General features: G+C 33.7%; 1 protein-coding gene across 1 annotated transcript; it reads left to right on the forward strand.

Annotated features, from left to right (window-relative positions):
• Positions 1 to 1,057: 1,057 nt before the first annotated feature.
• Positions 1,058 to 14,634, forward strand: LOC105674108 (clotting factor G beta subunit). The gene is made up of 5 exons (XM_067356163.1): positions 1,058 to 1,061; positions 1,618 to 1,816; positions 7,825 to 8,133; positions 9,358 to 9,577; positions 13,608 to 14,634. Exons 1-5 carry the CDS (start codon positions 1,058 to 1,060, stop codon positions 13,767 to 13,769), a joined length of 894 nt encoding a protein of 297 aa, XP_067212264.1. The 3' UTR covers positions 13,770 to 14,634.
• The last annotated feature ends 926 nt before the right edge of the window (positions 14,635 to 15,560 follow it).

Genomic DNA, 15,560 nt, shown 5'->3' on the forward strand with positions numbered 1-15,560 from the left:
TAAAAGATTTTAAGAATTACAATCTTCTTTGGCTTGAGACCCTCTTGCTACTCCATCGGTTTAAAAAAAATTAATTACTTTTTCTCACAAATATTTTACCAAAATTTAAAATTGCACAGCGGTCAAAAATGTTGAAGCGAATATTAATGATTTTCTTTTGTAATAATTTATGTGAAGCAAAACATCTAATAATATAATAATTCTATTACAAAGATTTTTGTATGTTTCTCCTGAAATCATCGAATCAATTATAATACGGTGTATTTGATGCCAATTAATTATTGCTAAATAATAATAATAATAATAATTCATGAATATTGCCTGCGGTATAACGATTTATAATCGCCAATTACAGTCGAGCGTATTTTCGCTTTATTTTAAGATGACATTTGTTGTTTAGATTTAATCATCAATAATTGAATATTACTTTTAATCAATATTAATATAAAATTGTATTGTTATCGCTTCTTTGAATCTTTTCAGTCGATTTATTGATGCCTCTTTTCATGTTGCAGTTTTAATTATTCTAAGTGTTTTAATAACAACAATGGTCAACGATAAGCAAAACGGATTTAAACTTTTCATCTTCATATATCGTATTGAAAAGTAAATTCTTTAAAATTTTTTTAATTGATAATATCTCTAGATTTTCCTTTTGATTTAACATTTACAACAGCCGTGAATTATTGGCTTTCTATAATCGATTATTTTCATAAGTAAATGCAAGTTTAATCTTCGATAATCTCTATATAATTGCGATAATAGCGACAGCTTTACTAAACATAAACGTTACATTAAAGTTTTTTAAAGCACAGTTTAAAAAATTTCTTTATCGAATTAATTTGCATAATATATCTTATATAAATGTTATGTTTTGTAAAATCTATTATCATCACTTTAAAATTGGTCATAATGTCATCTTCCTATTACATGCAAAAGTCGCTATCCATTGAGGACACGTCACGAACATTAATCATCAAATGTTAAGGACGATCGATAATCTGACAGTATGCTCTCGTCAACAAGGGCGCACATGGTAATTCCGAATAATCGAAACATGAGTAAACGACAGTGCTCATTACATTTAGACGATTAGAATTTGATAATAATTGCATAAAATAATAAACAGAAGACGTGAGGTAGAAACCGCAAAATAGAACACTTCAAAATAGAACATAATACAACATCTTATAAATTTTGTAAAGTTTTTCCCAAAAACTAATAACGAGATAAAAAGATATTGTCACATAAAAATATAAAAAAATCGAAACTATTGTAGAAGAAAAATACTAACTGCGAGCAAACGATACATTAATCTCGTGAAAAATGAATATTTTTCTGGCTTATTAAAAGAAAAGGGATGCAACGGGTGACATTCACCGAGAGTATTGTTAAACAGATTATTCTGCGCCCAATTTGGCGACTTTGTAAATATTCTTACAATTAGTGACGATACTTGGCTTTATTTTGTTTGCCCGAATAAAAAGAAAAAAATAAGATCAAGCTGATAGCTAAGATCATGTTGTTATTGTTTCGAATATCGGGCGAGTGGAGCGATTACGCCAAGTCTCGCAACGAAATCGCCGAGGCAATTAATCGTTCCTGAGCATTAACGAGGAAATCCGTATTTGATACTAGTGGCAGATGTTCCGTGCGGCAGAAGTGAGATACGAGAAGCGAGAATTGTCGGAGGTCAGAACGCAATGCCACGTGAATTTCCATGGCTTGTAAGCATAACAAGGAAAGGTGGACACTTTTGCGGCGGTGCTATCCTGAATAACAGGTGGACGTTAACAGCAGGACATTGTTTATGCTCGTAAGTGATCTACATTATACAAACTTATACAAGCTATACTACATTTGCATGGTTTATTATATAAAAATAAATTATATTAAAGAGGTTTCATAAATTAAAAGAATCATAAAATAAAGAGCCAAAAGCCTATGCTGGATGGACGTGTTTGTATTTGAACCAGTTTGTTGTTTATATTCTGGTTTAAATACATACGCACGTCCATCCAGCATAGACTTTTGGCTCTTTATTTTATAATTGTTTTTATTATATAAAAGTCACAAATTCTAAATTTTTTAACTAATCTTTATTCGAACAACTCGTAAATGCCAATTAAACTAATTTCAGGAAAATCAATCTTCATACTTAAATCAATACTTTTTTTAAATTTATTAGATTGAATATTTGTCAAAGTAAGATTAAATATTGTTACAGAAGAGAGAGAGAGAGAGAGAGAGAGAAGAGAGAAAGAGAGAGCACAATACAATTTCACGTATTTGATTTTTGACTAAATCTCTCGGGCGGAACCGCGTGCCAAAAGAAAAGTTGAAATTATATACATGAGCAGAGTGAATATTGATGAATATTGATGAATTCAAATTACAATACATTACATTTTGCTTATATTTTAATAGATTTTCAAAAGGTGCATTTTTATTAATGTAACTCAGAGTCTATGAAACACTAAGTCTTTCACAAAGTAGGCTTTAAATTCAACAGTCGAACTAAAACTTACAATTTCTTAATAACTTTTAATAGGATGCTTGCATATTAAATCTTGTTAAATAAGCTGGTGAAGCCTGATTATTATCTTATAACTTATCTATGTACAAAGAATTTCGTTTAACTTTATCAAGAATATTTTATTATATTTTAGTTCCGTCAGATTTTTTTACTTGAATAAACGTATGTAAATTCGCGACGTGAATTTGCGATTTACGAAAGTGAAGTGCATGATTTTACTTTTGCTCGGTGATGCACGTAATTGATATTTTTTCAAAGATATCTAAAATATGCCATGTATTTCTTTCTAAACAAATTTTATTTCAGAAAAGAATCCAGCAATATTAGTTTTAGATTCCTGAAGATGTTAATTGATGATAGAGAAAGAATTTTCATCGAAATACATATTTTTTAATTTACTGTTTCATTTATAAAAACTGAATACACAGTTATAAAATATCAGCATAAATAAAAAATATTCTATATTTATATATATTTTCTTCTTTATAAAATCGGAATATACCAATATTATTTATCGTGCATATGCATATATTTGCAACATAAAACAATGCATATTCTATCATCTACGGAAAAATAAATGTCTTATTTTCACATATATACTATGCTTCTTTGTTTTTGTTTAAAAAAAAATAGAATTAAATGTTTCACTGTCAATATATTGATATTGTATTATCGGAAAAAAAATGTTGATAGTCATTTAAAATCTGCATAGATTTAAAGCTCTTTAGACAGCATCTTGTCAAAGTGAAGAAATCAAATAATAAATACGAATGGTTATGTCGCGCATTAAGCGGATAACAATCACTATCACTACGTAGCAGACGAGTTTGCACGGCCGCAGCGATGTATGCGGGACAGCTTTCGTGTAGATATAATTAAACGGGCGAGCGGACCCATAGCTGGATGGGCAACAAAACGTGCAGATATTGCGTATCCCTTTCGGTCACTGGACAGATTACAGAGGGACGGAATGGGGAGGATGATAGGGGCCGTTCGGGGTCGGCGAGCGGCCGTAGAGAGAATTCAGCGCCGAGCTTTGGCGTTGTAAACCATGATTGCGTGTAGATTACAGACCACTCGGTAATTGCTAGCAGCCATGCAAAACGCATGGAAAACGTTACAACAAGGCGCAAGGCTGAGAGCGTGAAAATGAAGGCGGCTGTGTGTCTCTATCGTCTCAGTTTATTTCATTCTGCCGTACCCTCTAGCTTTCTCTTTCTCCCTCGTTTACTACATAGTTTAGTATCATTTACGCTGAAAGAGATAAACCCGACACGTTCAGTAGTGGTATCTAACGTCTCGCTGCGTTAAATGTATAGCGATTAAATTTCCGGTAATCTCTCTCTCTCTCTCTCTCTCTCTCTTATGATTTCTTATATTGAGAAGAAAAAATTATAATAAAATTTATTTCTTTTTGGGGATTTTAATCAAAGATTTTAATTTAATTGGAATATAAATGCAGCCGTGAATAATCAGTTATATCAGATATTTAAAGATATTAAATATTATATATAATAATAATATATTAAATATATAACTGAAATTTGTGTAATAAATAATTAGTTTCTTTAATAAATAAAAATATAATTTTTGTCGCGCAATTTCTTTCATTGTTATTTAGAATTCAAAATGACCACTAAATGCAAAAAATCTTTTTGTCTAAATTACGCGAAGATGTATAAATTTAAACTTATCGAATAATACCTAAAGAGTTTCAAAGAACTTAGTAAGTGCGTATACACATCTTGCGTGCAACGCAAACTAGCTGAACTCGTACAAAATGTAATTTGCTGGATTAGCGAATGATTAAACAAATTATATAACACGCTGTTCTATCAGACTGATGGCGCGGCGGTCAATTACTATTAATAGAATGCGCGCCGTGAATAATATGGTTGATTAATCGTCACACGTGCACACACGAGCAAATATGAGTTATATCCGCATAGTGATACAAGAACTGGCAGCCTAGCGACGCAACGTCGATATTTCCCGTTCGACGATATCGCACGGTAAATTAATGTTCAGCAGTGCCTTATTGCTAACGTCATTCTCCGTGTAACGTTGCGTAATTCACAGGCACGTCCCGATGCCGATATAGTGGTGCCAGGAGAGCCGCACGATTTAACGAGCCGGACCGAAATTAATTCCAATCGATTTACCGATTCGGCATCCAATTAATTTTTAACGAGGCCATCAGTATGTAGAAAAAATGAATGCTGTCGTAATTCCAGATGGCAAACACTGCGCACACAATGATAAAAGGATACATACGTGCAATTTAATTGCAACAATGTATGTTGAACAAATTAATTAATTTTTGCTTTAATTAATTTTGATAAATTGAAAAACAACACTAACTCTGTCGTGTTTTCGTTATTTTATTTTTATCTGATAAATAAAAAAAAAGACACGGACGAAATTATACAGATATTAACCCTCCCGAAAATACTCATCACACTGTTAAAAACATTTGTGAATTCAGCGCGCCGATAGCGACTGTTTCGCATCTGTACCGAATAAATTAATTATACATATTTTAGTTATTAATTAATGATATATCTCATAAATCGAGATAAGTAAATCTGAACTTATCAAGAATGCGAAAATCTTAGTTTTTCAAATAAAACCTATTTTAATTCATTATTACTTTTCGGTCCGAGAATATTAACTATTATATCGAACTACGTGTGATCAGTATCCCAAGAGATCTCGGTCTAAAGCAAAATCGGTCAATGAAGCAATACATGACCGCTCGATCTGCTGCTGCTAATCAGCTAATCAGATAATCATAGGTAGGATAATAATGCAATGATTATGTGATAGTAGGTTACACGTATGTTACGTGTACACTACAAGCAACACACACGTCATATTTTTTGATTAAATGATATGTGCCGGAATTTCAAACATTATAACTTGAAAAATTGATATAGTCTGACCAAAATAGATCTTTTGTACTTCACATTCTGTAAAACGCTTATGTAGCTATCCAGTTCATACCTTATTTCTGTAATATTATATATTAAAATTTGCGCCAAATACAAAACAATGACTAAAATATAAAAGGCTTTATCTCACAGTTATAAATTATTATACTTATTTACTGATACATAATATTTATGCATAATTTACGAAAATTTTTTAGTTTATTAAAAAAAAATATAGCAAATTAATTATAGACTGCACAGCAAAGTACAGAAATATGAATGCACTAAACTAATGACAAATTCCAAAGCAACGCAGTAATTATCTTTTTTTTTCATATTTCACCAAGCCTTTTTGCTTGCATTCCGAGAGGAATGTATTCATTTTATCTCGAATAACGCAAAAACATAGATATTTATTCGATAAATCACATTTGCTTAAAAAAAATAAATTGAAATCATATTATATATTGTTTCGGACAATATATATTTGGTTATTATTAAGTTAAACCAAATAAATCTTATCGTCAAAGATTAAAGCGAGGTAATTTATATACATCTCTATTTGTACGCTATATATTATTTAATAATTAATTAACTTATATTAATATCTCATTTGAACTCTCTCCGTTTGAACTAAAGTTGTGTTTTGCAATTTGCATATGTGTGCATCACTTTATAAATGAGTTACGTATTATACTTATAATGATAATAAAGATATTCCATGCATATATCACATATCATGCATACAAAAAATAACAAGGCGCTATTGTTTTTACGTCAAAATCTGACAAACTCAATTTAATTAAAATTATCTTTTTCATGAATGAAAATATTAATTTATTCAATTTTGAAAAGGCATATGTGGGTCATTTGAATTCGTGCTATTTCAAACTTTTCAATTGACTAAAATTATATATTTAATCTTTTTGTAACATGATAAGAGAGCATGTAATTAAATTCTAAAAATTTTTCTTAAACTAGTGCAAATTTCTTCGGAATTCTTTGAATACTTGAACGTTGTCGAAAATTGACCTAGATGTGAATGACCTATGTGAGCTATTAAAGTTTAAAAATATATACGCCACGTAAGAGTTAAAGCAAACATTTAATACAATCAACCCTGGTTTGCCTAAGCAAATCGAATTGCTGCAACGGCCGTGTATCTCGTCGCAACAAGCGAGCTCCTCGCTGCAACACCTGAGTGCTCGCGCATTTTAATTGGAAGGGCGCGACGTCGAGGAGGAAGGAGTGCCGGAGATGCATTGAAAGTAAACCGTATAATCCGCGAGCCGCGGAACAATAGCGGGGACTCGGCGACGATGGAAAGGTCCATTAAGGCGGCTTTGTAAGGAGCGGCGGCGAAACAGGGCCTGGAAACTTAGAAAACGCTCCGCGATAAACTCCAGAAGAGCGAGAAGGGATGTGCAAGGGGTTGCTGACGAAAGTGGGACGGGGCTCGCGAAACAGTGGCAGGACGCGGAGGGTAAGATGGAAGGAGCGGGCACGAATGAAGCGGATAGCTCTGGTGGAGGGGGTGTCGTAATTTTGTTAATTATTCAGAGGCACCGTAGACCGATTAATTAACTGAAGCCACTCCGGTCGGGTCAGGTATTCAAGGGAGCTCTGCAGACGCGAGCTCGTCGCTTGGGCGGGACAAAAATCCCGGTTAAATAATTACCGACGTCCCAGGGAAAGAAATTGCGAAAGAACTGGAATTCGTCGACGTAGTTGAGGGCGCGCCATCGCCGCCGGGCGGAAAGGGGAACAGTAGCGAGATATATCGACGTCGGGATACTTTTTGCCGAATGCATAACACGCGCTGCACTCTCGGCGCACTTAACTCTCGCGATGATTACTCGCCGGTGTCGTTCCGATGTCGGGCTTGGACTCCTTACAGGTTAAAAAGGGTAAAAGAGGAACAGAAAAATCCGTCAACGCGTATGTGTATATGTGTGTCCATAATCCATAATGTAAGAAAGAAAGATTGAGTACTATCTTGCTTTTTACTCGCTGTTTTTGCAACGCGGACATAAAAGTTTTTTTTACAGAAGACGTAAGTTAAATGTTTCGAGGTCTCTCGTAAAAAAAAGATACGTACACATTTCTCTAATGTACGAACCTTTTGGCTAGATTTTTATACTTCGCTCTTGCAGCAATCTACACATATTTTTATCTTCAAAGTTTCCTTGTTAAATTTCGAATAATATCGCGAACGATTAACAATGATTTTATACAAGTTATACGACACACGCTGCTGTTATTTGCTACTATTTAGATCTAGAAAACGAGAAACCAATAATATTACGTTAATCATGTGATTTGCAAATAATAATCAAATTAAGTTTGTTCTCATTTCAGCGGCACGAACACGATTCCGGTAGGACAATTACGTGTCACATTAGGCGAGCACAATTTAAAGGCTCAAGAAGTGCCGGCCGCAAGACACGAGAGCGTCATAAACGCGGTGTTGCATCCCGGTCACAGGTGCGGCAAATATGTAGACGATATTGCCCTGCTGGAACTTGCCAGAGCAATCAGTTGGTCGGAAAGCGTGAAACCCGCATGTTTACCTGTGGCCACAGGAAAACCAGGGTATAGCGCCTTCGGCGACGTGCAAGGCGTAGTCGCTGGATGGGGTTGGCTTGGGGAGGATAGAAGCAGATGTGAGTAAATAATTGCCCTTCTTTTCAATACTGTTATGTATGAGATGATGGCGCTTTGGGATTAACTCATTGCGTCAATTACTCTCGGGCTTTGATGCTTCGGCAAATATAATGTCGCTATTTAAAGCTATCGTGACGGCATATTCAGAAACTGCAATTTCTGTCATATTATTTAATACAAGATATATGCAAATATACCTTTTGAGATTTAACGTTTACGTATTTGTCAGATTAAATTTTAAAAAATGTTAATTTGAACGAAATATTCTAAAAAGCTAGATAATAAAGTTTAGTCTGTTATATTACATATGTAATAAGTGCCTAACGATGTAACGAATATCGTGATATATGAGTATGTATTCAATTGTATTCTATTTTACAACACGACGCACCAGTTTTTACTAACTTATTAATTAAAGGAGTTTGCTTCCGGATATTCTGATTTCCGCGAAACTTCCTATCAGAATCGAATATCAATGAAGCGCTTTTGTGCACTTCCGACTTCTGTCAATTACTAGTAATTGGCATACTTTGGGATATTGTGTTCATATTTTGCGTTCATATTTATGCGTATGAGATTGTATCATAATGCACGAGCAATGAATAAATTCCTGCTAGAATATAGTGGGTGCGCGAAGATTCTACTCGGTCGTCGACCAAGTTGCGAATAGCTGGGTCTTCATAAATACTTGAGATACATCGGTAAGCCTGAAGTCCAAGAAGTTTCGATAAATCTTATCACGATAACGATCGGAACGACGAAACACGCGCAGAAGTTTCCGTAATCACCGAAGTTTCCGCATGCCCGATAGAAGTTCGATATACTGATTCGCATGAAATCAATAAAATAGCCAAGGTCATCTCAGCTATAAAACAGAAGTCATCAAGCGTTATTGCCGGGGGAAAGTTATTCTAATCTTAGAAGATCTTAAGATAATACGACATTACGTGGAGTTATATAAAGATTTTATATATGATACGTAATCAATTACAACAAAAAGAGAGAGAGAAAAAGAGTTTGATTGATGGAGCAATACCTACTTCAATGAATAAAATATGTATATTATATTGAAAAATTGCCTAATTCTATGTAATATTGATCAATCTATTAAACGTCGGGGCGAACAACCCTTATTTGCACAATCGATAATATCCAGATTTGATGTCGCAATTAAATTTAAAGTTTAAACTGTAAGCTTTTAGAAACAAGAGCCCTATCTCGACTTAGGACACGAGTACGATTTATTAAAAGTAAAGTTGTGGCGTATATCGAGATGTCTCGCCATTATGTTCCAGACAAAAGAGCAGACGTGTTGCAGAAAGTGGAAGTTCGCGTGGTAGCAAATACAGTATGTAGGGAATGGTACGCGAGCCAGGGCAAGTCGATCCTCGTAGAATCAACACAAATGTGTGCCGGTTGGGAACAAGGAATGAGGGATTCATGCTGGGTAAGCAAAAAGAGACTATTGCAGATTCACCTTTGGGTGGGCACATTCACATTTTTGCATTTGCGCATCGTTGCTCACTCGACGGCGTTTGTCAATCGCCCGATCACGGAATTCATGGTTCGTCGAGCGGGCACGACGCGAATTTCAATAAATACTCACGGTACCGTAGTAATGTGCATACAATGCTGTTCGAGCATGATAGCCCGAACTATGCTGGATGATACCGATCCTCGGTAATTGGATCGTATATAATTGCATCGGCCTCGCACCGCGGATCTCTAATGTGGTGCGATATTTATGCAAAATTGTGACAGAGATTGGGAAAAGACCGATAACGTTTACTAAAGAACAAAAAGTAATATTCGAACTTTCTACGCTATCGCCTCAAATGCACAATCAATTTTTTTAATGTTTACGTCAATATTAAAAACGGTATGTTTTACATCAAATCAATTTTTTTAAGGATTAGCGATATTCATATTTAGCTGAATACACACGAAAACAAACTTATAAAAATTTTTAATAAAAAAATTAATATATGAATGGAATCAGTTATGCTTTTGATATTGCTACAGAGAAGTCCGAGAGCTGCTATTTAGTTTTTAGCGGTGTTTTTTGCTTATCAACTTCAATATTAATTTTTTTTTTTTAAATTTATTTTGTACGCATTTATTTTAGAAATGGAAATATACGTACAGGATATTCCAGACCAACCGTATCACCTGTTAATAATAAATTTTTTTTGTAGAAAATCTTTACCCCAAAATGTCAAGACTATAATAATTTTTAAATGCAAAGTATTTAAAGTTGATCAGATTGTCAAAAATTTACCCGCTCACAATCAGACACGTCGCATATTAATTTTTATATCTCTGCCATATGAGAAACACTAGAAATCTGCTATTAACAAGTGATATGAATAGTTTACAATCCTGTATACTCGGTATATTTTACAGTATTTTTAAATCTATTCTCTTAATAATATAAAAAAAAATTGGATTGACTTACCGGTACGATGCGCAGCAGCGGAGTTGTTCACAAGTTGATCTGTAACATATAGAATACATTCAAATTATAGCAGAAAATTATTTAAAATAATTATTCAAAAAATATAGTTATTACGCACATTAAACTTTTACTCTATTATGCAAATATTAAAAAAAAAATTACATATTTATATCTTTAATAACCATAAATATTAAAAATTGCAAATCTTTTATTGAAAGATTTTGTTTCAAAATTTCTATGCGCATTACATTGCACGATACTTCACGCGCAATATTTTACAAATAATAGATAACAAGCAAATGATTACTTACCCTAAAGTTGCTCCGCCGGCGCCCGATGCCCTTTCCAAGCCTCCTCCTCCTCTCAGTCCTCGCAGTCCAAGATCACTCACTCGCGTTCGCGTCGCAAATACAAAAATCGCCCGATATTTTAAACGACACTCCCGACGCGTACTTCGCCATGTTGGAATAAAGATGTAACTCGAATATTATTGCACGGAATACACGTTCGACACTCTCTGCAATAGGTAACGACGAGAAAGAATGAGATAAAAAACTATGGGAGATAATAAGGATATTATTGAATAGGGATAATTCGCTGCTACGGAATAATGTACCCCATACGAGTGCCGCCGTGCGAATAATAACAGGACAACAGCAAGCACAAGGTCGTGCCGATTTCGACTTGAAGGAATGCGAGGAGTAGGGGACAATGTTTATGCCGATACATAGTAAGAGAGAGATAGAAAGAGAGAGAGAGAGAATATATGGAGCGCGCATACCAATAATAAACACGACGACGAAAACAACCCCACCACACACCGCGAGTCAGTCTTGAAACATTAGAGTAATTATCAAACATTTATCGAAATCGAGTTTAAATTCGATTTCAACTCAACTTTAATAAATGTTTGATAAATACACTGATGTTAAAAAAGTTTCGAGAATGACTCACGGCATTTGATGGGGTTGTTTTCGTCGCTCTTAGTCCGTGTGATTCTTTCTCTCTCTCTCTCTCTCTCTCTCTCTCTCTCTCTCTCTATATATATATATATATATATATATATATATACATATATGTATCAGGACACACGTTACATCCTACTCCCCGCATTTTCTCAAACCGGAATCGACGCGATTTTGTTCCTGATATATTTATTGCACCCTTATTATTCGCACAACATCTCGTAGAAAGCAGATCGTTCCGTATCGACGTGTTATTCTCTCCAATAATACTATTCTTATTATTTTCCATAGTTCAACGGCAGAATGTTGAACGTGTAATTCGTGCGAGAATATTCCGTACAAATTTTATTTGTCCAAATATGACAAAATATGCGTCGTTAGTGCCGTATAAAATTTGTATTCGCGTCGCGAACGCATGTGAGTGCCTTTAAAAACTGCAAGAAAGTGCGAGGAAAGAAAAAGGGTCAGAAAGAGCATCAGGCATCGGCGGAGCAACTTTAGGGTAAGTAATAATTTATTTGTTATCTATTATTTGCAAAATATTGCACGTAAATGCAATATAACGCGTACAGAAATTTTAAAACAAAATCTTTCAAAATAAAAAATTTGCAATTTTTAATATTTATACTTATTAGAGATATAAATATATAGTTCTTTTATTAGATATTTGCATGACAGAGGAGTAAAAAAGTTTACTATGCGTAAGAATTATTTTTTAAATAATTATTTTAAATAATTTATTGCTATAATCTAAATGTATTTTATATGTTACAGATCAACTTGAACAACTTTACTGTTAAGCATTGTGTCGATAAGTCAATACAATAATGCATCTATAAATTTAGGAATATGCTTCAGAAATACAATTTTAATTCTATAAGATAACACTAAAGTTCAACTCTAAAATAAATGCAAATAATGATAAGAGAGATTGGTAAGTGTCTCACGAAAAATAACGTTATTGGGCTTTTCTTTGATAAAATTAATGTTAAGTATCAGTAATACTATTATATATGTTTCTATTTCCTTATTTCGCACTTATCTGAGAATAGGCAATGTGCTTTCCTTACTAGACAAGCACTAAATTCACGTCGTCAATTAAGACTAACAATAGTTTCTGCGAAAGCAACTCTCATGGGAACCCTATCGCGACATTACCAAGTCGTCCATCGGAACAAAAATGAGAATACCACCCACGATCTTGTCCCCGATAAGTCTCCTTCGCATCTCTGCTGTGCCCTTATCAACGATTTCTATTTCCCCTAGACGAAGATATTCCCGAGAAAACAATCGAGAACGGACGTATTGCTTCGAAATATATCAAGGAAGAAGGGAGTACAGAAAGTACAATATCGCTGAAAGTTCCGATGGGAATTGAGATGTGCTAGATTTCTTGTTTGCCTCGTTTGCGCGAAAACTAGGACTGGCAACCATAAAAATTGATTTCAAGATATATTGGATATAGCACGATCGGAGTTAAAGCATTATATAATACATTTTTTTGTTATTTTCTAATATTTGTAGATATTTATTTAATATTTACGATTCTAATTATTTTTATACTAATCATATTTTTTTTAAATTATGAATCAAAATTGATATTATATTGATCGGTCGATAGCGGGTACATTTTTTAATAAACAGAACAAAATTTTGTTGTCCAAAAGTAAAATTATTTTGCAGTTCTTTGTAACTAAAATTTTGAAACATTAATAGGTAATTAAATTGCAAATAACAAAGATTTATTAATAATTTTTAATAATAAAAAATGCAATTTATAAGTTCTCTAAGTCACTCAGGCGATATTAGTGCACTATGTGAAATAAACGTGTCAATAAATGTCGTGCCGGTAAAAGACCGTTCCCATCTTGAGAATTTCCAGCAGCGAGATTTATGATCCGAATCCGCACGGAACGATACGAGACCTACCATAATGGATACTCCTTCAACCCTACAATCCATATTAGAGCAAGTGGAATTTACACCGCGTCGTTTACTATAACCGCGGAAGCTTACGAATGTGCAAAGACGATTGCACATCCTGCACTTTATTCTAGGCTGACAGCGGCGGACCCTTGATGGTCGGAAGTCGCCCTGCCGAGCCCTTGATGGTCGTCGGAGTGGTTTCAACCGGCGTAGGCTGTAGCAGACCACGACTTCCTGGCATTTACACTAGGATTTCGGATTATATTTCGTGGATCACGCAAGAGACGCAGTGAACACGCCGTTAAATTTATGACGCGGAAGAGGAAACATAAGAAGAAAAGAAGAAGAAAGAGTACAAGAGCCTCTGTCTCGATAGTTTAATAGTTCCATTCCATTTAACAACGAACGCAATACGCATCGTTGCATCGTTGCATTGATGATGTAAATAATTAATTTAAATTAATGATGTTTTTCCTGATGATGTTATATTAATATAAGTAAAAAAAACCAAGTCAATATTTTTAAGTATAATGCTGACTAGTCGATAAACAGGCTGTTATTGTTTATAGGATGCTAAATTCTAATTATAAGATCTGTCGTATGACAATATTCTGCTATATTCCTAAGATATGTTTCATATTTATTTTATTAGTTAAATAGTAAAAAGTCATAAGAAATCTCACTCACCGGTCGTTGTACTCTCGTACCAGTCGTTGCACCCTCACACCGGTCGTTGTAACAATAAACATGATAACTGTACCTGGAAAAATTAATACATATATTTTAGTTTTATTATAAATTGTATGCACACATTATACCATGTATGTATGTTGATTGTTACATATCATTCAATTATTTCCATTTTGATTAAAGCTATATGCAACAAATTGTGTGGATTATTGAGAAATTTTAATGAATATTCAGTGAACGATTTAATAAATATTTCGAAATATCTTAATAAATATGTAATAAGTACACACGAATTGTAATTGTGTATGTATGTGCACTATCACAATTATGTACATATTTAAATAATGAACAAATAATTTTATTCACCAGCTATTCGTTACATCCGCTGTGAAAAGCGCCTTAAACAGCTTTACCTCAGCTCCATTGAAAAATCAATGAATATCAGAGATCTGTACGCCTACTAGACGGAAATTATAATATTTACGCACATTTCACTTTCGAAAGTATCCGCAACAGAATCACGTTGCATACTGCAGCAAATAAAACGCAAATGCAAGATAGAACGCACTTTGTGTTACAACGCGTCGACGCATAAAATTGTATTCGATTATTTTATACATTATTTCGAGATCGTACACACAATTCAAGACAAGCGATGGCTATCTTGATGGTCACGTGATGATTGTAAAGTACGCAATAAATGTAAATTTTGCCCGATTTAACTCCAAGTTGAATTTTTAACTACATCTAATAAAAAGTGCACCGCGCTTTGAAACAACGCATTCCTTAATAAATATAAAGATTACTTTTGCATGTTTACTAGTATTAAAATCTGTATTCATTGACATTATAACCTATTTCAATGCACGGTATTGCTATGGACGGAATATCAATTAATCTCGAAATATATACACACTACATAATACGTTTCCACAATCATTCACTTTAATTGATACTTTGCGCTCATTATGCACTTTCAACAACTAATAAACGCGATTAATCACGGAGTGTTTGCGCTCTAAATTCTAAACCAGCGACGACTGTTTTGTCAACTGAAGTATAGCGCGTGTTGAGTCGAAAATATCGATATATCGAAATGAAAATATCCTAGCAAGTAAGTATAATTAATTATTCATTATGTAAATGTGTATATAAACATAATTGTGATAATACATAGGTACACAATTACAATTTATATATATGTTAATAATTTTCAAAAATACATATATATTAATAAAAAGAATTTTATAAGTAACAATTACTCGTTATAAATAAAAATAAAGAGCACAAGATTAATTTTTTCAGTAAATAAAGTGTTAACAATACTGGTGAATTGACAGTAAATTTGATCAAATTTGCTGTCTATCTGCTAACACATTGCTAACATCTGAGTT

Source organism: Linepithema humile, chromosome 5 (assembly GCF_040581485.1).
Source record: "Linepithema humile isolate Giens D197 chromosome 5, Lhum_UNIL_v1.0, whole genome shotgun sequence".
In the NCBI taxonomy this organism is placed as follows: Eukaryota; Metazoa; Arthropoda; class Insecta; order Hymenoptera; family Formicidae; genus Linepithema; species Linepithema humile.

Bases quoted from the DNA above. Each gene is read 5' to 3' on its own strand.
- LOC105674108 (XM_067356163.1), top strand. The intron at 1,817-7,824 runs GTAAGTGATCTA...TTCTCATTTCAG, and splicing joins GCAGGACATTGTTTATGCTC to CGGCACGAACACGATTCCGG. The intron at 8,134-9,357 runs GTAAATAATTGC...ATCTCGACTTAG, and splicing joins GAGGATAGAAGCAGATGTGA to GACACGAGTACGATTTATTA.